Below are 23905 nucleotides of genomic sequence, written 5' to 3'. Positions count from 1 at the left end.
GAGGAAAGGTCAGGTACTTTCCTGGGGCTGTGTGACACGGATTAGACCTTGCCATTGGCAGAGTTGGCATCAGAAACCAAAAGTTAGAGCTTCAGCTCCTGCTACAAAAGTGTTTCCAGACTGCCTTGTTTTCCACGGGTGTTAAAGAAGCTGCGTTCAAACCTGTGAAGGATCCCCTCCCTCCCTGTCTTCTGCAAGGTTGCTTTGTCTTACTGAAGCCCCTGGCTGTGCTTTTCTGGAGCAGTGACACAGCAGGCGCTCCTTTACTCAGGGTACTTCACACTGCTGATAGAGGTCACCTTCTTTGGATCACAGGTCTGAGCTGTCCACTCAGGAGCCACAGGAATTGGGCACTGAGCTTATAGACAGAATTCAGAAACATAAGATTAGACCATTTCACTTACGGTACAAAAATTCCATCTTCCCTGTCTTGGGCCAGTGTGGCTGTGTGATTGTCAGGAAGGTGACTGGTAGAACTTAGGTTAGAATCCACCATGTCTGTAGAAGCAGGTCATTTGTATAGAAACATCCTGCTCTTAGTATCAGCAGCTCAACTTGGCTTCCTTTGTGTTAGGTTGCCTGGACGAATGTGCCTCACAAGGAAATCAGGGCTAATCCTAGAAGTATTCTTAAGTACAGTGACGTAGCCACAGCATTTGGCCAGTTCTTTCTTCCTCTGGCACAGTATTCCTGAAGTATATTCTTTCATTCCAGGTTCATTACCTTCTTGGTATCAGCAAAGGAATTGTTAGACCATGAAATCTCATTGTGATGTTCATCACTAGAGAAAGGTGTGCTTAAAGGTAACACAGTGTGCTCTGTTCAAAGCACTGAGGGAAGCATCAGTCATTACTTGAAAGAGGAGAAATGAGTTATCGGGTATAAAAGGAAAACAGCTTACTTTTTTCTACAGTCCAGGAAGGTACTGGTACACATTCCATACATGATTTCAGGGCATGAATCCAAACTTAGATTTTCTTACATGAAGATAGCACCAAAGATCCCAAGTTGTAGCCATGGGTCTCATCCCTCATTCCCTCTCCTGTTAGGTGTGTCTATCATCATGGGACACACGCATGCAACATGATCAGGAGTATATTGGGGCAGGGTGGGTGTCCTGTGGAGGCCTTCTGGATAATGTGCACATCATTTACCTTGGTTCTCTCTAGTTCCATTTTCATTACTAGGAAGCCTGAGGGGGAAAAGGATACTAACAGAGCCAGACTCCAATGGCCTCCTTTTTTTTAAATCCTCAGCTTTCTTGCCTTTCAGGTACAGTAGAGCAGAGGTTTTTGGTTTTTTTTTTTTTTTTAAGATTTTATTTATTTGACTGACAGAGATCACTGGTAGGCAGAGACGGAGGGGGAAGTAGGCTCCCTGCTGAGCAGAGAGCCCGATGCGGGGCGGATCCCAGGACCCTGAGATCATGACCTGAGCCGAAGGCAGAGGCTTTAACCCACTGATCCATCCAGGCGCCCCCCAATGGCCTCCTTTTTATACTCATTTTAGATTAACTGAAACAGGAGAATGTTTGAGAGAATAAAGACTCCATGTATACTCTGGAGTAAGAGGCAGCCTTCGAAAGGACTGCTTTACTCAAATGGGGGTGCAGTGCGGGGGAAGCACACTAACGTTAAGTTTTGGGGTCAGTCTAAAAAAAAATCTCAGCTGTCTGGTAAGTTTTAAGAGGCTCATTTTTTCCTGATAGTGTTTCTGGTCAAACACATCGGACATGCTGGGCTTTTAAAGAAGCAACCATTTATCTGTAAGGGAAGGACATCTTAAAAATTGAAACAAACATACCAATAGATATTTGCTCAATTACATCCAGCTCTGAAGGGTAGCATATCTGTTTCCATCAGAAAACAGTCATGTTGTGCACAAGATCATAATAAGACTCTTCACCATTCCTCTACTCCTTGATCGTGGAGGGTCCCCTAAAAATCTTCCAAGGATTAAAGAAAAACAGGCTGTTCTCCAAAGGAAGCAATGTTACTTACAGCCGCTCCCTAAAGAACAACTAGTGACTGAAACTTAATAGTTAAAAAATAATAAGCTCTAAAACCTAACTCCTAAAAAGTAAACAAAAGTAAATAACTAAATTTTTAAAAATCAAGACTTTATTGGATAAATGTTACACAACATTCTTTAACATTTAAGTCTTAGCATACTTTAGATGAGAAACAACTTTTGTCATTCAAGTCTACAAAATGAAATAGGCTTGTGAAGATGTGAAATACAGACAAAGGCGGCATGGAGCAAAGCTTAAATATTAAGCAACTAAAGCAATGAAAAGTGAAACAGCAACATGGTATGTCTAGATCTTAAATACCACCAAATTTCATTTATTAAAAAACGAAAACATGGTTTATAACAAAACACCTTTGAGAATTTTGTCATGAGAAAAAATATTTAGGTAACTTAAAAGAATTGGGAGAGATCAGGTTTTGCCTTTGTATTTTTATTTCTCGGTCATTTCCATCACTGCGCAAAGAATCCTAAAGCTTCGGTATTGGACAGTCACCATGGTGTGGAGTTACAGGATTCTTGAAGTGAGCCTGAAAGGTACTGCTGGTGTTCGATCTCAGAAAGAACAAGATGGACTCCAGCCGAAGCCCTAGGGCCATGAAGAGGGGCCACAGAGCTACATGTAATCTTTAGAGCTCCCTGCTGCTCCAGTTCCTGAGCGGACTTTTTCAGATTTGATCAAATGTGTATAATGACTTCATGAAGATTTCCCAAAAGACTTTAGAATGTCCTCCAAACTTTAAATTACTTGCCATGTAATTAGAATTTGTATTAAGCTCACTAGAAGACTGTCTTCCTTTTCTTCTTGAGTTGTGAAAACAAGTCCTAGTCAGGTGTATCAGACGTTCTCCAGCTCTCACTCAGAACCTTTTCTTAATCCTGAGTGCGGGTCAAACCTATACAGTAAGATTATGGAAAGTTAACAGATAATTTGAGCCAAATGCTCAGTTATCTGTTATGTTGCTTCAAATGAATTTTATATTTTATTTTTTGGCATTTCCCCCCCCTTTTTTGTATTAAGTAGTCAATATGGTCTATCTTTCTGGTTTAAAAAATAAATCCGTATTGCCACTAAAAAACTTCAGTTTTATTAAAAGTACGGCACCATCAAATATAAAATGCCTTAAAAATGTAGTACTAATAGGTCCATCTGTTTTCCTCATGAAAGTTTTTCCATTCATTAAAAAGAAAAATTAAGGTTTTTCATAATATGTATTTTCCAAAGACAAGAAAAACATTATGGTCTCCATTAATAAGAATTCATGTTCCATGCATGAAAGCTCTTTATGGGTCTGTTCCTACTGCTTGTTCCCAGGGTCAAGTCCCACCTGACACCTGGGAGGATATCTTGCAGTTGGAAGGAAGGGCTCTCCATGAGAGAGGTCCACATCAAAATTCAGGAAAAAAGCCTTTCCACCACAGTAGAATTAAGAACTAGCTCTTAGAGTACATATTTTCACTCTAAGGTCAACACTAGCCTATCCACTTTGAGTCAGAATTTAAAAGGTAAGATGCAGTTATGAAAATGTGCACAAAATGTTAAATACTGGTGGCAAATAAATACATCTTAATATGTTCTAACAAGCAAACGTATATTCAAGATAATACAGCCCTGTTTTATTGAAGAAAGAAAAGATCCAAATTCTCTGCGGGGTGGGGCAGGGCACTTCGCCATCCTTTAGTAGGATGTTAGAAAATCTTCCCTGTTGTTTCCCCTGGTACCCTGAAGGAGACCTTGGCCTCGCCTGGCAGCTGTGACACTTGCTGTGTTCACAGGAGAGCCGTCTTAGAAATGCCCTTGCTCCTATCTAAATGGATTAACAAAACCTTGGAGAAAGCACAAAATTTTAGTTTAAAAAATAATTCATCATCTCTGTCATCATCCCATGCCTTTTAGGCCTGTCTAAACTGTACTGAAAAGAACTTCACATTCAGAAAAAGTTACGGTCAGTGATTCTTGATACATAAGATTCAAGTGAGTTCTCTGCGTGTTTCGTATCACTTTTCTCCTCCTCTCATGCATAACTTATTGCAATAGTTTTTTATAAAATATTCCCCTAATACCTTTTCTTCGGTTTCATATAGCAAAATTTGCAAGTGCCCCTTTATAGACTGTTGGTTTTAACCACTGCCTTAACATTAACTTCTTAGTGCAGCTTTAAAAATCTGAGTCTCCAATGTCATTCAGTCCTGACGCTCTGGTGTGGTGTCATTATGGGACCGGTCCATGAAACCAGCATCCTGCTAATGTCTTTGTGCTGAAATACAGTAAAGAAAAGGAAGAAAATGTAGTTAAGCACAAGTAAATAAGAGAAAAATGATGTCCTCGTTCTTTAAATTCAGCCCTATTTATGGGATCACACTTGTTTCTTAAAATCAGCTAAACTTAACCAACATTTGAAAAGACAATTTACTTCCACTCTAGACCAGCAGAAGCATTCATTTTATTTCCAAAGTACAACTGGCCAAATTCCACCATAAAACTGTTGTCACCTTCACAGAGTCAAGCTGCACTTGAGGTTTTTAAAAATCCTTGTTGATGAAGATTTGCCTAGTGAGGGTCTCTATGCTGCCCACCCGCTTCCGCCCCGGCACCCACATTCACCTCTGGAAGTCCGCGCCACTGCCAAGGGCCGCTCTGAAGCGCCAGTGGCATTCCAAGCAGGCTGAGGCCGATTCACATACGAAACCAAGGCACGGGTCAGCTGCTGGCCGTACCGTCTGCATATGTACAAAGAGCAAACGGGGGGGGGGGGTGCCTTCCCCAAGGTAGACACACCAGAAGGCATCCAGAGCACCACGTTGCTACTCGAAGACAACTTCTGTACACTAGACTGACCAATGTTGTCCCTTATTACACCAGCACACCAGATCAGGAACAGAGGCTCTCTTTACCATACCTCCAACAAGAAGCAAGACTGAGCAAAACATTTATAGAGGACAAGGCTTAGAAAAATTACTGCCAGACAGCATGACCGGAATTTCTGCCCAGCGTCATCAACTTCCCTTTAATACCAAGTGGTAAGAACCCCACTGCAATCCTCTATCATCCTTGGTTAATGCCTCTCGGACCCAGTAAACTAAGTGCCAATAAGAGTTTAAATTCCAAAAGAAGTGATCGTGGAGAGAATGATGATTATTTTTTTGGTCAAACGTATTTTTAAACCAAAGATCTGTGGCGTGTTCAGTGGAGTAATAACTGACAAAATAAACACAGAATGCAGAAAAAGAAAAACCACCCCCGTCCTTCCCGATATTTAACTTCCAAAGATTTCAAAAGTCTTTGCCATTCTTTGCTAGAACTCTTGATCTTCTATTAGCTTCCTGGGTTGCCTTCCTGACTTACTGGATCAAGGCCTATAAAACACAGTAACGGGGCATTCTGCCATGTTTTTCTCATGCAATAGCTAGCTGTAAATACCCCACACATCAGAAAAGAAGGTGAATAGTCTTTGCCTCTGAAGAAATAGAATGCTTAACACCTTTAAATTTGATATTAAACTAAGAAACGTTTACTTTTTAAAACTAGTATTATAATACTCTTTAGACCCACACAGAATTTTGGAAGTAAACTGAAAGAAAAAAAAAAAAAAGGTTAACAACCAATCCCATACATAATTCCATTTCTTTCTATTTATGACTCAGTATTTGGCTTCAACCTTAGGCCTATTCAAGTGGACAAGAAAGCCCAGGGTTGAAGGAGGTCTTACTATTCCTGCGAGAGGTACACAGAACTAAAACACCATTCTCTCAAGAAATCATAAGGGTAGCTACCATCCCTATAGTACAGCTCAGAGTCCAGAATCTCCCAGCCTCAATCTCTGATCCCAACTGTGCCATTTCTGACCCAGCTTGCAAATTACAGCTCCTGTGTCGTGTCAAGGCCCAATCGTGGCTCTTCGCTAGCTGCAAACACCACAGGGTTAAATAGCTTAATTCAAGGAAGCAAAAAGAGATCATAAGTTCAAAAGCAGCACAACAGAAATCCTTAAACCTTTCCATCAGTGTAAGAGCCCAAAATAAGCCTTTAAGGCGCTATCCAAAGAGGTCTCGATAAATGCACTTTATTAAAGAAAAAAATTACAGCCCCTCTGAGTTTTGACTTTTCTAATGTAAATGACAATGGTTTTGAGGTTAATTCACTAAGAAAATATATATATATTCACATATGGATATATATATATTCTTATATATACACACATTAAGAATGACTAAGAAGTGGATATAAAAGTGACAAAGAAAGACTGAGATAGTGAAAAGATAAAGAAATCCACTATCTGACTTCCCAGGGAGACGCAGTTGCTATTTGACATAGTTCTACAATCTGATACCCAACTTTCAGCACCCTAGGAAAAACTGTCATTTCACAGAAGCTCACAGGAGGCTAGCTCTACTATTTTTTTTCTTTTTAGCACAGTTGAAAGTTATTTTCACTCATTACAACTGTCACCTACATGAGGTACACCCAGCTACCAAGGTCAATGAAAACTACAGAACAAGAACTAATGAATTCTTTTAGGTCTAGCCTCATCTACTTCAGAATGATTAAGTGATGACATGATGCCCTCTTCACTTTGTGGCAGGGCTCAACACAGACAGACCTGCCCGTCTCACTGTTAACTTCAACGCTCCCAGTCTGAATCCACAGTGGTCTGTCAGACACTGTAAGGGAGCAGCAGGACTCGTCACTGTCTGATGTAATAGCTGCCATTTGTTGAGACCTATGGTAGAAAAAACCAAGTTAACGAGAGTAGAGCAGTCATTTGAGTTCTTTTAAATCCATTTACAAAAAAATTTTAAAAATAAGACCAAAATGCAGTTGAAATTTCATAATGAATGTATTCCAGATAACTTGCTGACTTCACAGAAGGTGAAGCTTGGGTTACTAAAAGAGAACAGACTTGAGGTGTGGGCACACCAGCACTGGCCAGGAGAGGGCACTCTCTGGCACAAGTCAGTTCAGCAGCAAAACACCTTGGGGGGTCCACTCTAAGATGCTAACTCCCACATGACGTTCCAGCTAAAAAATTCCTTCTAGCCTACCACTGAGCTAGGGTTGGAGTGGTCCTGACCTTCGCAGGACATGGTGACGGCTGAAGTTGTCATCCTTGACCATGTCAGTCACTTCATCAATGAGCTCAAAGACCCTACCTTACAGAGTGACCAGAAAATATCTGAATCCTTGTCTGCTTTGCAAATACTCAGGGCCTGACCTTCCTGTGTGAGACAGTACCTGCTTGAAATAAGCTTGGCAAGATAAGCTTTCTCACTTGGGCTTTCAGAACAGAGACTTCAAATACAAAGAATAATTCAAATGAAGGATTGCTGTTTTAAGCCTTAATTTTAACATATTTGCTTGTCGCCTTACTCCCTTATTTTAAGTAAAAACAATTCACATCAGAGTAATCAACTCTGGGATCACTGATTTAGAGGATTTTTAGTCCTTATAATGAAATAATTATTTTTAGAATACTAAGGTACATCAAAAACAGTAACATATAATCATAACTTTTTTAAAAGACTTTTCTGACATTGAGAAAGAAATCTCATACACGTGATCTATAAAAATAATTGCTTCTGAATTTTAACTCAGAACAATTTTCTTAAATGAGATTTAATGAGGTTATTCACCCTTTTGTTCATGGAAAAACTTATACTATGTAAGTATATCTTACATACTTAAATATACTATTAACTGTAACCCAGCAGCAATCACAGAAGCAAAAAAAGTAATCTGAGTGCATGAAACAATTTAACTTTGAACCTCTCCCTCCATAAGTAAAACTTGGTAGGTTTCAACAATCGTTCTAAATCTCTTCGGGACGGGGCGGGGGGGGGGGGGGTGTGTGCTGGGTGGCTCAATCGGTTAAGCAGCTGCCTTCGGCTTAGGCAATGATCCTAGAGTCCTGGAATCAAGTTCCACATCAGGCTCCCTGCTGAGCAGGGAGTCTGCTTCTCCCTCTGCCTTTCACCCAACTTGTGCTCGCTTGCTCTCCCTCTTGCTCTTAAATGAATAAAATCTTTAAAAACAAATAAATCTTTAAAAAAAAAAAAAAGGAAGAAGGTCATGCTCTTAGAGCAAAGTTCAGCATTAAAAACTAAAGAGTTAAGATTATAAGATTACAGACATGTACCCGTTATCTTGCCGAACACTCATAAGTTTTCCCTCAATACAATGTAGTATCATGCAACTTGTTCTCATTCTGGTTTTCTAGCCCTCGTGCTATTTTTCTAACCACTTACTCTAATAAGGTTTCAATAGTTCTTCCCAGCCTACTAAGACGCCCCTCCCTGCTGGATTCCTTGATAAAAAGTTAAACTAGGGGTGGCAATCATATGTTTGTAATCAACAGCATCTAAAAATGAGCAATGGGTAAAGAGGACTACCTTCTGGAAAATATGGCCACAATGCACAAAGATCAAAGCCTTAGAATGTGTATTTCCCTCCTAACATGTGAAAACCATCTACTCAATCATACCAGTAGCAATAAACAATAAAAAAGAATGTTCAACTTAATATCCATTTTTTTGCCACTTAGCAAAAAAACACTAAAACACCAGGATCCCAAGGGAATACAGCATTTGTACAAATCAGGTAATTTATGCAACTTAAAGACTGACAGGCATAGCTGTGTGCTTCTGATCCCTTTGTAAAGCTCTCCTAAGAGGACCTCCACTCCACTGAGCCCCACCAGTGGAGATATATCTCCTGTCTCTGAAAGGATGTGGGATGCGCCAAGCAGAATTCTGGGATGACAACTGGTCATTACTACTTAACGGTCTGAACCAGTTACTCTTCCTCATTCATTCACAGGCAGACATCATTTCTCCTTTGTCAGGCCCTGTGCTTGGCGTAAGGGAGAATAGAAACAGTAGAGGAATAGATTGGAGTTTATGCAATACATAAACGAATGAGGCAAGAACTGAAATAGGAGGTGAATATAGTTCTCCCTTCACTATAATCCCCATGACCTCCAACCCACTGCCCTCCACAAATGCCGAATAAAGTTAATGCATTCTTCTAGATATTTATGAACAATCATACTACAATTATTGTAATCTCAGATAAGAATACATTATAACACTTTTCATTCATAAGGAGTATATGCTGCACAAAGATAAAAGCTACCAGGATGAAATTCCTATGCCATACACAGAAAGTGGTGGTTGTGGCAACAGTAGCAAGTTATTTCTCTAGGTCTTATGCTAGGCATATACTGCTTTAAATATTTAAGTTCTCACAATTACCTTATGAGCTACTATTATTTTCCCCATGTCACAGAGGATGACATTGAAGTAACCCAAGATCACACAGCTAGCTTGTAAGACGCAGATCCAAATCTTCCCTTGAATCTAGGAAGAAATCTGGCTCAAGACCCTGTCCTGTACTTTCGACCATGTACCTAAAAAGTGAGAAAGAATGATTCTTTGCTCAAGGCGCCTGGCTGGCTCCGTCGGAGCATGCGACTCTTGATCTCAGGGTTGTGAGTTTTGAGCCCCACATTGGGTGTAGATTACTTAAAAACAAAACCTTAAAAAAAAAAAAAAAAAGATTCTTTGTTCAATAAAAGCCTGGTATGGAGTACTGCTGGTCACTGGCAAGTTATACACTCCTAAGTATCCATTTCTGTATTTTACACTCAACAGGAGAACCTTGACATTCCTCCAAAAACATTCTCCCCAGGCAAGCAAAAAACTTTGTTTTACTAGGGAAAAATTATATCCCTTCTAGGCTCTTTCAGTAGATTTTTTTTTTAAGAATTGGGGTGCCTGGGTGGCTCAGTGGGTTAAAGCCTCTGCCTTTAGCTCAGGTCATGATCCCAGGGTCCTGGGATCGAGCCCCGAGTCGGGCTCTCTGCTCAGCAGGGAGCCTGCTTTCCCCCCTCTCTCTCTGCCTGCCTCTCTGCCCACTTGTGATCTCTGTCAAATAAATAAATAAATAAATCTTTTTTTAAAAAAAAGAATATATTTGACACAGGGAGAGAGTACAAGCAGGGGAGCAGTAGAGGGAGGGGGAGAAGCAGGTTTCCTGTTGAGCAGGCTGCCTGAGGCAGGACTCAATTCCAGAACCCTGAGATTATGACCTGAGCCAAAGGCAGACGCTTAACTGACTGAGCCATCCAGGCACTCTCTTTTTCAGTAACTTTTAAGTGAACCTTTGCTGGAGAGAACTAATGAGGGACACTGCAAGTTACAAAGTTATCTTACACATTTCTTTTTAAAATGCCTTTGCTAAAATTTGACACACATTATAAGTTTGTAGTTTAAATGAAAAGGGGAAAAGTGTGATAGTAACAGCTTTAGCTGTGGCATATGTGGTTTTCCTTCTAGATAAAGGCCCTAGGGTAGAAAAAAGTGAGCTTTAAATCATAATTTCTGGTTAAGACTTAGATTTCTGGGGCGCCTGGGTGGCTCAGTGGGTTAAGCCGCTGCCTTCGGCTCAGGTCATGATCCCAGGTCCTGGGTTCAAGCCCCACATCGGGCTTTCTGCTCAACAGGGAGCCTGCTTCCTCCTCTCTCTGCCTGCCTCTCTGCCTACTTGTGATTTCTCTCTGTCAAATAAATAAATAAAATCTTTAAAAAAAAAAAAAAAAAAGACTTAGATTTCTAAGTCAGTAGTAAGAAGCTGACACATTTTTATGATATAGGGAAGATTCCATATTTAAAATATGGCTGTGTTTTCATTTTTAATGAGGCCTTACAGAACTATCAGGAATTTGAAGAGCATTTTAATTCACATTTAAACCAAGTTTTAAGGGGCGCCTGGGTAGCTCAGTCAGTTAAGCTTCTCTGCCTTCAGCTCAGGTCATGATCTCAGGTTCCTGGGATGGAGTCCCACATTGGTCTCCCTGCTCAAGGGGAAGCCTGCTCCTCCCTCTGCCTGCCACTCCCCCTGCTTGTGCTCTCTCTGACAAATAAACACATAAATCTTTTTAAAAAATAAATAAACCAAGTTAAGACCAGGTATTTTTTAACTGATCTTTTTCAACATCTAAGTTTTAAGAAACTGCTGCACAAATAAAAGTGTCCAAAAGGAGAAAACCCGTAAGTTAGACAACAAGGTATTAAAAGCCATCTAATTTATTCAATGGAAAAACGAGAATCTGACTCAGAAACTCAGCATTCTGATAAATCCTTATAATTTTTGAGTCTATGTTTCTTTTTCTATACACCTCCCACAACCAAACTTAATTTGTGCCAGAATACATCTACAAGAAAATTCAGGTTAAGCAATTACTTTTTTTCCTAGAGATTAGATACATTAAAATTTAACATGATCCATCCCAAGATGGATTTAAAGACATGATATAAAAATAACTTAAGGTACATGCCTGTGTGGCACAGTCAACCTTCTGACTTGGTTTCAGCTCAGGTTGTAATCTCAGGCTCATGAGATCAAGCCCCAAGTTGGGCTCTGTGCTCAGCATGGAGTCTGATTGAGATTCTCTCTCCTCTCCCTCTGCCCTTCACACTCGTGCTCTAAGTTTTTTTTGTTTTTGTTTTTGTTTTTTAAAGATTTTATTTATTTGTCAGAGAGAGAGGGAGAGTGAGCACAGGCAGACAGAATGGCAGGCAGAGGCAGAGGGAGAAGCAGGCTCCCTGCCGAGCAAGGAGCCCAATGTGGGACTCGATCCCAGGACGCCGGGATCATGACCTGAGCCGAAGGCAGCTGCTTAACCAACTGAGCCACCCAGGCGTCCCTCGTGCTCTAAGTTTTAAAAATAATAATAATAATTTAGGGATGCCTGGGTGCCTCAGTCGGTCAGGCGTCGGCCTTTAGTTCAGGTCATGGTTTCAGGGTCCTGGGCTCAAGCCCTGAGTCAGCTTCTCTCTCTCTCTCTGTGTAATCTCTCAAAATCTTTTTTAAAAAACCAATTTATCGGGGCGCCTGGGTGGCTCAGTGGGTTAAGCCGCTGCCTTCGGCTCAGGTCATGATCTCGGGGTCCTGGGATCGAGTCCCGCATAGGGCTCTCTGCTCAGCGGGGAGCCTGCTTCCCTCTCTCTCTCTCTCTCTCTCTGCCTGCCTCTACGTCTACTTGTGATCTCTCTCTCTGTCAAATGAATAAATAAAATCTTTAAAAAAAAAAAAAAAAAACAATTTATCATTTCCTACCAAAACCAATTTAGCATTTCTTACCAGAATGTCATATAAAGATAATCTTAGAATTTTATGTCAAGGAATATTTGTTTTCTATTAACTATACTGACATTAAAAGTGAAAAAAGTGAGAAACAATACACAAATTTGAAAATACGGCAAAAAGTATGATGGTGTGTAGGTAAGTTCTGGAAGCTAATTAATTCCATTACTAAAGTAATTTAAGTGGTTTCCGTGTTCATAAAGCTGCCCAAAACAATTGTTTTTGTTACTGGGAGGGGGTGGTTTTAACTTAAAATCCACTCGTAAGAGACTTTAATTGGCAAATATAATCACACTAACTCACCTAAAAATTTTCCCAAGAGGCTGTTGAAGCAGTTACAGTTCTTAAAAATGGGGTGCCATGGGGCACCTGGGTGGCTCAGTCTGTTAAGTGTCTGCCTTCAACTCAGGAAGTCATGATCTCAGGGTCTTGGGATCAAGGCCCACCACATTGAGCTCCCTGCTCAGCAGGGAATCTGCTTCTCCCTCTCCCTCTGCCTGTCACTCCACCTACTTCTGCCCTGCCAAGTAAATAAAAAAATCTTAAAAAAAAAAAAAGGGGGGGGGGGCGCCTGAATGGCTCAGTGGGTTAAAGCCTCTACCTTTGGCCCGGGTCATGATCCCAGGGTCCTGGGATCGAGCCCCGCATCGGGCTCTCTGTTCGGCAGGGAGCCTGCTTCCTCCTCTCTCTCTGCCTACCTCTCTGCCTACTTGTGATTTCTGTCAAATAAATAAAAAATCTTAAAAAAAAAAAGAAAAGAAAAGAAAATGGGATGCCATTAGCATTGCATAGGACTGCAAGCGGATTATGAAGGAATCCTGGAAGCCAGGCAGCCCAGGTGCATGTTCCAATCACAGTGCTTCACCAAGAAAAACACTCCTGTGACTTCACTTCCAAATACCTTCTAGAACAGTATCAGCCCAAATTTATTTTTTTTTATTTTTTTTTAAAGATTTTATTTATTTATTTGACAGATAGAGATCACAAGTAGGCAGAGAAGCAGGCAGAGAGAGAGGAAGGGAAGCAGGCTCCCCGCTGAGCAGAGAGCCCGATGCGGGGCTTGATCCCAGGACCCTGGGATCATGACCTGAGCCAAAGGCAGAGGCTTAACCCACTGAGCCACCCAGGCACCCCATCAGCCCAAATTTAAAAGATTCCTATCAAAATCCAAATTACAGACGGGAGGATGATGACAGGTGCATAACATGTCAATGTACTTAATGACACAGAACTATACACTTTGTAAAAAACAGCTGAGGGGCGCCTGGGTGGCTCAGTGGGTTAAGCCGCTGCCTTCGGCTCAGGTCATGATCTCAGGGTCCTGGGATCGAGTCCCGCATTGGGCCCTCTGCTCAGCGGGGAGCCTGCTTCCCTCTCTCTCTCTCTCTCTCTGCCTGCCTCTCCGTCTACTTGTGATCTCTCTCTGTCAAATAAATAAATAAAATCTTAAAAAAAAAAAAAAACAGCTGAAATAGTTAAATTGTGTATTAGGTGTACTTAACACTTTTTAAAATACAAAAAAAAAATTACAGTGTTCTATTAATATGACAGGAAGAAATTTCCACCTAAAGTCACAAGGAAAGGAAAAAAAAATCCTTGAGTCTATAAATATTAAGTCTCTTGAGCAAAGATTAAACAAAAAGAGTTGAGCTGTTTCTCCTCTGATCTTAGTGTCAACTATCCATGGTAGAGCCACCACGACATCCTAGAAAACTGAAAATACAGAAAGCATCTATACCACTAGGACTTTAAACTTTCTATTCCTTTATTCAAAACAGCACAAGAGGGGCGCCTGGGTGGCTCAGTGGTTAAAGCCTTTGCCTTCGGCTCGGGTCATGATCTCAGGATCCTGGGATCGAGCCTTGCATCGGACTCTCTGCTCAGCAGGGAGCCTGCCTCCTTTTCCTCCTCTCTCTCTCTGCCTGCCTTTCTGCCTACTTGTGATCTGTCAAATAAATAAAAATCTTTAAAAAAAAAAAAAAAACAGCACAAGAGCATATTAATTGCTAAAGCTTTTTTTTAAGATTTTTATTTATTTGACAGGGAGAGAGCACAGGCAGGCAGAGGAAGAGAAGATCAGCAGACTCCCCACTGAGCAGGGAGCCCGACGTGGGGCCTGATCCCAGGACCCAGAATCGTGACCTGAGCTGAAGGCAGACGTTTAACCAACTGAGCCACCCAGGCACCCCTAAAGCTTTCAGTTTTAATTCTACATAGTCTGTCCAGTGAAGGCATACTGTGAGTATATGCAAACTGTAGATACAGAATATGAAGAGTCTATTAACTCAGAACCAGGTAACGGTAACTGATTCAGCTTCACTGTTTTATTTTCTCCTGGCCACTGGCATGGTACCAGCCTCTTCTTTTCTGAACTGCCTATATCAGGCATTTCAATGAGAGATGGTCTTAACAGCCACCATGCTAATACAGTGTCAAGGCAAACGCTAAATATGCCCCAACTTAGAAATAAGGTCTTCAATCTCTCTGGCAAATTCCCTATTGGAGGCCTTCACTGGGCCCAAATCAAAACAATATCCTGAATCAAAACATCTGATCAACTTTTCTAGACTGTCAGTCCCTTCTCTGCTAGGAGTACTAAACAAAAATGAACTGATTAACACAGAAAAATTCACAATTTAAAAGGGAAAAACCTAATTTTAGATCCAAATTATAGATTTAAGGTACAGGCATACCTTGTTCTACTGTGCTTCACTTTACTATGCTTCGTAGATATTGGCCCCCCCCCCTTTTTTTTTTTTTAACAAATTGAAGGTTCAAAACTTCAGTGGCGGAAGTAACTGCAGATGTGATGGAAACAGCGAGAGAACTAGAGTGGGAAGTGGAGCCCGAGGATGGGACTGAAGTGCTGCTCTCTCATGAGAAAACTTTTAATAGAGGAGGAGCGGCTTCTTACGGATGAGCAAAGAAAGTATTTCTTGAGATGGAATCTACTCCTGATGAAGATGCTGTGAAGATTGTTGAAACAATTTAGATTTAGAATGTTACATCACCTTAGTTGATAAAAAGCAACGGCAGAGTTTGAGAGGACTGACACCAGTTTTGAAAGAAGTTCCTCTGTGGGTAAATGCCATCTAACAACACTGCATGCCAAAGAAACAAACTGTTCATGAAAGGCAGAGTCAATCGATGCAGCAAACTTCACCACCATCTTATTTTAAGAAACTGCACAGCCACCCCAAACCTCAGCAAAAACTACCCGGATCCAGCAGCAGCCATCAACATCAAGACGAGACTCTCCATACCAGGAAAAGATTACCACCCACTGAAAACTCAGATGGTTAGCATTTTTTAGCAGTGAAGTTTTTTTTTTTTTAAATAAGGTATATATATATCATTTTTGACCCAATGCTACTGCACAGAGACTGCAATATAACTTTTACATGCACTGGGAAACCAAAACATTCAGGACTCCCTTTACTGTGGTGGTCTGGAACCAAACCCACGAGATCTCTGAGGTATGCCTGTATTTCCAATACCCAAGTCATCAATTCTATGTAAAGGAATCCTGTATGTAGGTGAAGGAATGCAAATGTGTATCTTTCCTTCAACATAACCAATATTAAGTACAACCTGCTCAAAACAAAGGTGCAAGTCAGTATTTTCTATTAAACACTCAGAGGCCCTAAGATATACATTTGATTTTAGTTGCACTTTCATACTGCCTGAAGTCTGTCTTCATATCTACATTCTTGTCTATTCTACTTAGTACTAATTTAAAATTACTGTTTATACAATTTCCCATCAAAACCACATAGGATATATCAAGTCATGCAAATGGGCTCCAGACTATGAATTTTACTTTCTCCATCTCACTGACCTCTTTTATGTCTAGTTCCACATCTAAAATGAGTCAAAGATATCCCTTTCAAATGAACAGTCAGCATTCTATTCAAAAGATTCTGGGAAACTAAGAGAAAAATACTGATGCTTTAAGTTTCTAAGCAATTCTAGAAATAAAGACCTCTCTGGCTGTTACAGCTCTTACTTTCATTTGTTTGCTCCCCTTGCTAATCCTTTTTTTTTTTTTTTTTTTTCCTTTTAGATCACTGGATATTTGGCCTAAACCTAGTTTTCTCTCTGCAAAAGGGTAAAAACATATTTGGTTATCACCAAAGAATAAATGCCTCCTTTCACCACTTTAAAGGAAAATAGCTACAACTAGCCAATTCAACTCTATCTCCTCCATCTGCAGTAAATACTGGATAAATTTAGCTGCTTAAGAAATTTCTATTTGGCATTATTATGTAGAGAAGTTTGATCACTATGTAGCATATCTGAAATTAATGTAATATCATGTGTCAACTATACTCAAATTTTTTTTAATTTCCATTTTAATAAAACACTAATATGCGGCTATTGGATTAGTGTTTAGAATATGTAGATTTTAAGATTAAGAAATTCTTTGAAACTTTTCCTTAGTGAAACATCAGATGAAATATGCCAGACAGTTTAAAATGGAGGGATCATTTGGCTGATTTAATTAGAGATCATGCACATTTATGATTATGCTTCAACCTTTCCCTTAGTGATATGGACTATATAAAACTGAATGTTATTTTTGTAGTCAACAATCATGACTTTATCCCCACCCCAACCAGGGCTTCCAAAACAAATGAAATTTGGTTTATGCCACCAGAGCGCATTTGCCAAAGCACTTACTTATTAGCGATATCCACTGTGAAACCCACTATGTTAAAATAAAACTCACCTGGATCGTTACATGAAGCCTTGGAATTACATTATTTTAAGTGACTTTCTGCTCCGCCTTGCTTAAAATCTTTCTAAACCTTAGATTTCAAACTCAGAAATATCTGAACAAGTTCATTAATCTGAAAAAATACTCAACCTTTCAAGATACTTCCTTAAAACCCCTCAGTCACACCATGAACATCTTTCAACCTGTTATAATCAAAGAATTTTAAAAATAGTATAGTTGTTTCTGTTTGCAGGAAAGAATATGTTCTACTCAAGTGAAAGACATTGTTTTTTTTCAATTGTGTGTTTAGTTATAATCAAAAAGCATTGACTGAGTTCCCCAGAAGAAATTCTACTTGCTTTTGCAGAAATCTGTACATAAATCATAAAAGCCTGTTAACTTTAAGGAAGCAGACAGATTATGGGTTTTAATCTCCATTAATCTGTTCATCATTTAATTCCATAGGTAACTAAGACATTTCAAATTGGATTACTTAGAATTACACAGAAAGTTGCTCTCTTTAAAATTTTCAAGTTTCCAAAGTGTCAAACTGATATTCTATCAAAATTCAAAAGGTAAACACAAAAAAATATGAAAACAACTTGAAAAATCTTGGGATAAACTTGCCTCCACGGGCAATCAGATATATTTTTCCCTAACAGTAAAAAGCTAAAAATGGAAATAAGTCAAATCTGAGGGACAGATGGACCATGTAGAAAAAGTGATATAAGTTACTAGCCCCAAAAGCAAGGATACCTGAGGCCAGGCAAGAGAGACTGGTTTTAACTACCCAAATATAAAAAAAAGAGCCATGTGATGAAGTATCAAGGCTAAACATGAGGAAAATTAAACCCACACATTTATGAGAAATTGGCGGGAGGATGGTCTCAAATCTAGAAGCATATCAGACCTCTACACTGTAAAACCTCATTTTCAGAATATATGGGTTAATCACTTACTTGAATTTTATCTATGGTCAGGTAATATATTCTCTGATAAGACAAATAGGAAAATAAAGGTTTGATTTTTTTCATCTCTATAAACTATTACAAAGAGTAACTTTCTACCATCTTGAAATTTTTCAAAGCTTTTTGAGAAACACACACAAATAATTTGGATTTAGTCGATTTTATTTACAGCTTTTTTTTTTACATTTCAAAGCATTACACAATTACATTTTCTCATTTTCTGACCTGCAAACAGATACCTTAAACGAAGTATTTTTTTAAAATTATCAAATTAGGTACATCCAAAATGCAACAATTACACATATGACAATTCACAAAGTGTAATTTACCAGGACGTATCCTAAGAATTTAGGAACAGCCAGTCAGGAGAAATCTGACCAAATTTAGCAATCAACTATTTACATATCCAAAGACAAACCTACCTAAACTCCCAAACCAGAAATTTGAAAGTTTTTGTTAAATCCCCATTAAACAAAAGAGTGATGATTCAAACCTTGTCAGCCTTAAAAGTCTTAACCCCAAAGACTGGGCTATTTCCACAGTCGGCAACTGAATAGCAAGCAACTCAGTTTGTCAAACACCTAGCTATCAAACTCCGGCGCCATTGTGCACATAGAAAGGCTAAGTATTCATTAATTAAAAAACAAGTAGTCATTAAATAGCCACACTATTCCCCGCCCCCAGCCCCCAAACCAGCTCATCAGCCCTTACTGCAATCCCAAAAACGCAACCTGTGTCACACAGTGACCGGCTCTATGTCATATATATGTATGCATATACACACATATACGTACATGTGCATATATATAAATATACACACATACACACAGTACTAGGTACAAATGGCCATTAACAGTCCCTGCAAAAATTCATTTTCAGTTGAGGCTATGGCTCCTATGCCTTGGGATGGTTTGACTTCAAAACTGAAAAATACTGCTAAAATCTCACTTCCTTAAGACAAAATTTGACTGCTTGTTCTTTAAGCTTCTCAGTCTATTAAAAATGGCTATTAAGGTAAGTATAAAAAAAAGCAGCCAACTGAGTACAATTCCTCTCTCCGATCAGGCCAAGCTATTTCGTAGAAGTTACTCCTGACTAGACTAGAAAATCTGTGGCGCCTTCCAATGGTTCTTGCCTACCTTACTGTCCATGTTCACGTTTCAAACTGTGTCAACAGAGCCCGCACTTCAGGGGTCAGCTGCTTGGCAGCCTTAGCCGCCTCTGTGATAGCCTTGCGATACAGGCCCTTTCTCTTCTTATTAAAGCGTGACTGGAAGTTTTCTAAAAAGGGGGAGAGTTGCGAAAGAGCAAGAAAAGAGGTTGTTGGAGACCCAAACCATGAAATACGGGCCTCCTGTCGGACTAAAAGGCCGTTATCTTTCCGGCTCACAGTTATAGTAAGAATACGGGCTGGCCACCAAGGGAAGCCATAGATCTTGGCCCAAACAATGTCCCCTACACATATGGTCCTGCCATCTGGTGTGACGCATTTAGAGACGTTTTTGGAAAAGACTTTCATTTTCAAGGAATTACTGAGCTTTTTCTCTTCCTTTGAAGAGGAGGAAGTGGAGGAGGTGGAAGGTGCATGCATACTGCCTGGAGGAAAATCAAAGCTTTCAGAAGAACTACACTCAGAGTTGGAGGATTTCAAATCATCTGTGCTATCAATGCTACACACGGAAGCACTGGAAGAGTCAGATTTCTTTTGATTTAGGGTCATGTAAACAGAGAGATTGCTTTTGCTGCCCTTTTTGCCCAGTGTCTGTGGTTCATCCTGCTCACCAGGCACAAGCACTTCATTTGTGTCCTGAACCTCACTGCTGGCCTCTTCAGGGCCTTTTGAGGGACTCTGATTTTCTGAAGGGGCCTCACCTGCTGAGCGGGTAGAGGTGCAGCGAGACTGGGGCTTGGGTGCCATCTTGCCACTCCGCATTTTCTCAAGTCCCGTCTTCAAAGAAGAGTCATTTTCTTCATTCCTGTACCTTTGTGGTTTTAAACGAACCCGGGGTGGAAGGGAACCTGAGCTAGGACTCTGATAGCGACGTGTGAAATGGACTTTTGAATGTGCATTTTTGGATGCAGAGGTTTCACTTTGCTTCTTTTGTGCCTTTTCTTTGGCAATTTTCAACACTTCCCGAGCTTTTGCATGATCCATGTTCTTACTCTGGAGCACTTTTTTAGTACTTAACTGAGCTTTTGATGTATTTGCCTGAGCAGAAACTTTGACTACTCTGCCTCTGCTGTGAGCAATATTGGAAACCTTCACCACAGCATTTCTTTTCTGGCTTTCATTTTGGTTTTTCCCATCCACTTTATGGTCAGTTTTCAGTTTTTTGTTCACAGTAGTTACACTTTCATTTCTCCGTTTTTTATCTTCATATTTAGAAGAGTCACTTGCACTACTACCTTTTCTAATTTCCTTTTTCTCTGCAACAACACTGGTTTTACACTTGTCACACAGGACTTGCCTGGGTCGCAGTTTAATAGCATTCATTATTGAAGTAGGTTCTTCCCTGTACATTTTTCGTTTGGGTCGCTTAATTTTCCGAGGCGGTGGCTGAGGTATTGACTGGTTATAGGTGTCCCTGATAAACAAAGGGGGAGGGTAAGGTGCTCCTTCATGGAAGAGAGGCGGTGGTTTGGAAGTCCACAGGCTTTCAGCCAAGCCTGGCTCGGGAGGCGAGATGGGAGAAGGGTCATCGGGAACAGCACCATTCACTTCACGCTTAACTTCTGTCCCTTCTTGGAATGTATTACTTTGGAGCTGCATGGCTTCAGGTTTCTCCTTATATTCCCTTTTGGGAAACACTGTCACAGGGATCCCATGGGGCCCAAACCTTGGAAAGAAATCAAAGAAAAAAAGAAGCCATTAACTCAAGGTCTATGATTTAATTTCTTAAATAGAAACAATACTCAGTGTTTGTACATATGACCTTTCCCAAAATCTTATTTCATACTAAAGAATAAAAACATAAAAATAAAAACCTACTGACCACCTCCCCACCAAAATCCAAAAGCCCCTCATTTCTTATTGGTCCTACATTTTAGGTATAAACAGATTACACATTTAAGTATGAAATCAAATGACCATTCTAAGCAGCGCCAGAAGAGCTGATATTATTTAAAACGGACCTTTCAGTCTTAGATCAAAAGGCGTTCTATCAGACAGTTTAACACTTTATATCATTTGATACTACATTTGCTGGACTTTGGACAAGTCCAGTAAATATAACTATAAATATACAACATACATAACTCCCTCTGGTTCTAAGAGCTTTCAAAAGCTTCACAAAACAAATTTAGCCTTAACTACCCAAAAACACTGAATCAATAAAATCCCATCTCAACTTCACTTAATCACTAAGGATCCAAAGACCAGCTACCAGCTGCTCCCTAACTCTTTAAGCCTTTCATCTACCTCCTTCCCCGCAAAACCACAAAAATGTGAAAAATTCAGATGCCCAAATTACCACATGAGCAGACAGGTACAGAGCTGTGGCTAACTTTTTAAAAAATGTATCACACATTAAGAAATATTTTCATATTGTAATCAAGTAATATTTATGTATGTATACAAGCACGCATATATACATATACACACAGACTTAAGCCGAAGTTTCACTAAATGTTTAACATTATGTGATATATGATATTTTTTCCCTACTACTATTTCATTTATTTTTATGCTAGCCAGACTCAATACATGGATTTTAAAACTGGTCCAGACCCAGTTTGCAAAGCACGAATATGGAAGACAAACCTTCACAATTCTCAGTTTCCAATAAAATAAGGGTCAACTTAACCTTGTTTGTCAAGGTTAGAAATCACTGTGATTTAATCCTCCCGGGCTAACCATCGTAAAGCTAAAATGCTACACTGATTCCTTCACATTAAAATAAAATCACACTACCAAATAATTTCATCATGTGCATGTTAACTTTAAGCACTATCTGATGCTGTCTGAAGAGCAGTGAACACAATTTTATTTCTCAATCCTTTAAGGCAGCAAGGATTGGCTTCAGGTGGTCAGAACTCCTAAGATGCAATGTTCTTGCACGTCTTTTTCTAATAAATGAGTCTTAGGTTGTCATTCTCTGGCATATGTCCTTATGTCCCCCAAAAGGTTCAGCATATCTTTGTTGGGAAGAAATCTTTACATTAAGTTTTAAGGCTATAAACACACCTAAACTCAGACGGGGATGTAGTAAGAGCCAACACCACCAGTTCTGTTTCTCATATCTATGTTTATTCTTTCTCTGAAGTCATCTGTTAGTTTGGTGACCACAAACCAACAGCTTGTAAGAAAATACATATAAGCCACAAAGGAAGAGAAAAACTTTTACCTAGGGTGGGACAGACTTGAATATGGGCTAGTCCACAAAGGATACCCTCTTCTCTACATCAGATCTGCAAAGTGGCTTTCTATTCTAGCATAGGTCTGGTACTTAAATGTTTGCTTCCTATTTACCTGCAGGGTAATTTGAGCATTTAGCCTTTTCTCGTATGAACAAGAGAGGTGAGATTTTTGGATTTTCACATACAGGTCCATCAAACAACATAACTTATCTGAGGTGAGACCACTACTGATACTAGCAATCAAATTTCTAACTCTTAAGAAGCTATTATTTTGCCTCACTGCACTTTCACATGGGGCAAAATAAAAAAATAAAAAATTTTGAAAAATTTATTCACAGCTGAATACAAAATGCCCATCCTCTTATTAGGCATTAGGCGTAACTAAAACTATAATCCCCCTAATGTCGGAGGTAAAGTTTCACACCTGTTCTTACCAACTTTGTATCCATGGTGTTACTAAATGTCTCTAGATGCAGTTTTTATATGCATAAAATGGGCTAACGCTACTTTTTCCTACCTTAAAGGATTCAGGTAAGGGTTAACAGGAAAATGCCAGCCATTTTCTTGACTAAAATTTACTTCATTTAATTAATCTAATCTTACTTTTTTGTAAATTTTTTAAAAAGATTTTGTTTAATAGAGTGAGCAAGCTTGCAGAAGTAGGCAGAGAGGCAAGGTGAGAGAGAGGCTCCCTGCTAGGGGGGTGGGGCCTCTTGATCGCAGGACCCTGGATCATGACCTGAGCCAAAAGCAGAAGCTTAACCAACTGAGCCACCTATGAGCCCCATTTGATCCTATGTTAAACTTATTTGTTAGACTTCAGTATCATTTCTCTATCTTAATTAATAGCCTCAAAAAGAGGATGAGCTAGCCAATTATTTTAGAACTTTATACCAAATAAGCTGTGGAATCTATTATGCTCTCCCTCAGGAGTTTAATAAAAACATTAATTTCACTTCTGGGGTTTGTTCCTTGCCTTTCCCTCTAAAGCATATAAAATACAAACATTAAACATTTTTAAGTAACACAGGAAGGCAATTTATTGTGTCCTAATAAGACACCAAAAAGGGGGTGGGGGGGTAGCCAAGCTAGTAACTGTGGGTGGTAGATATATGGCAAAAGTAGAAAAATATTTTTCTACTTTTCTAAAATATTAATAATAAAACTTTCTCAGAGGAATGGAAAGATTAAATCACCTTAAGAAGAAAAGGGATATTAATGTACTACTCCATCTTAGTAATCATGCTGTCTTCCTAACATGGACAACACTGAGTATTATGATGGTGTTTTCAAACTAATGGTGAGATGTTCTGTGAAATCAATTTCCAGGTTCACAACTATGATTTAAAAGTTAAAAATCAGAATCTAGGGGCTCCTGGGTGGCTCAGTGGGTTAAGCCCCTGCCATCAGCTCAGGTCATTATCTCAGGGTCCTGGGATCGAGCCCCGCATCAGGCTCTCTGCTCAGCGGGGGGGCCTGCTTCCTCCTCTCTCTCTGCCTGCCTCTCTGCCTACTTGTGATCTGTCAGATAAATAAATAAATAAAATCTTAAAAAAAAATCAGAATCTATTTATATGTAACTGCAATGAAACTGTTTCATATATGCATGTATATACACATCCATCTATAAAATACATTTGTAACTATGCTCAAAATTTTGCAAACCATTAATTTATGAAACTGTAACCTTAATAA

The 23905-nt window shown here is 39.6% G+C and overlaps 1 protein-coding gene across 6 annotated transcripts in view; it reads right to left on the bottom strand.

Annotated features, from left to right (window-relative positions):
* Nucleotides 1-2108: 2108 nt before the first annotated feature.
* Nucleotides 2109-23905, bottom strand: part of LOC111140835 (PWWP domain containing 2A) — a 38925-nt gene continuing 17128 nt past the window's right edge. For 3 of the 6 annotated variants that reach the window (XM_022493040.1, XM_022493041.1, XM_022493044.1), the window contains exon 2: nt 18667-20691. In XM_022493040.1, coding sequence (XP_022348748.1) covers nt 19008-20691 — 1684 coding nt within the window. In that variant the 3' untranslated portion in view covers nt 18667-19007. Of the gene's footprint in view, nt 4287-6629; nt 6750-18061; nt 20692-23905 lie in introns of those variants that run through there. The other 3 variants (XM_022493042.1, XM_022493045.1, XM_022493043.1) reach the window with 3 other exon arrangements.

This window comes from Enhydra lutris, unplaced genomic scaffold (assembly GCF_002288905.1).
Source record: "Enhydra lutris kenyoni isolate GAN:26980312 unplaced genomic scaffold, ASM228890v2 scaffoldscaffold5, whole genome shotgun sequence".
Classification (NCBI taxonomy): Eukaryota; Metazoa; Chordata; class Mammalia; order Carnivora; family Mustelidae; genus Enhydra; species Enhydra lutris.
This window is presented reverse-complemented; position numbering and strand designations above follow the sequence as displayed.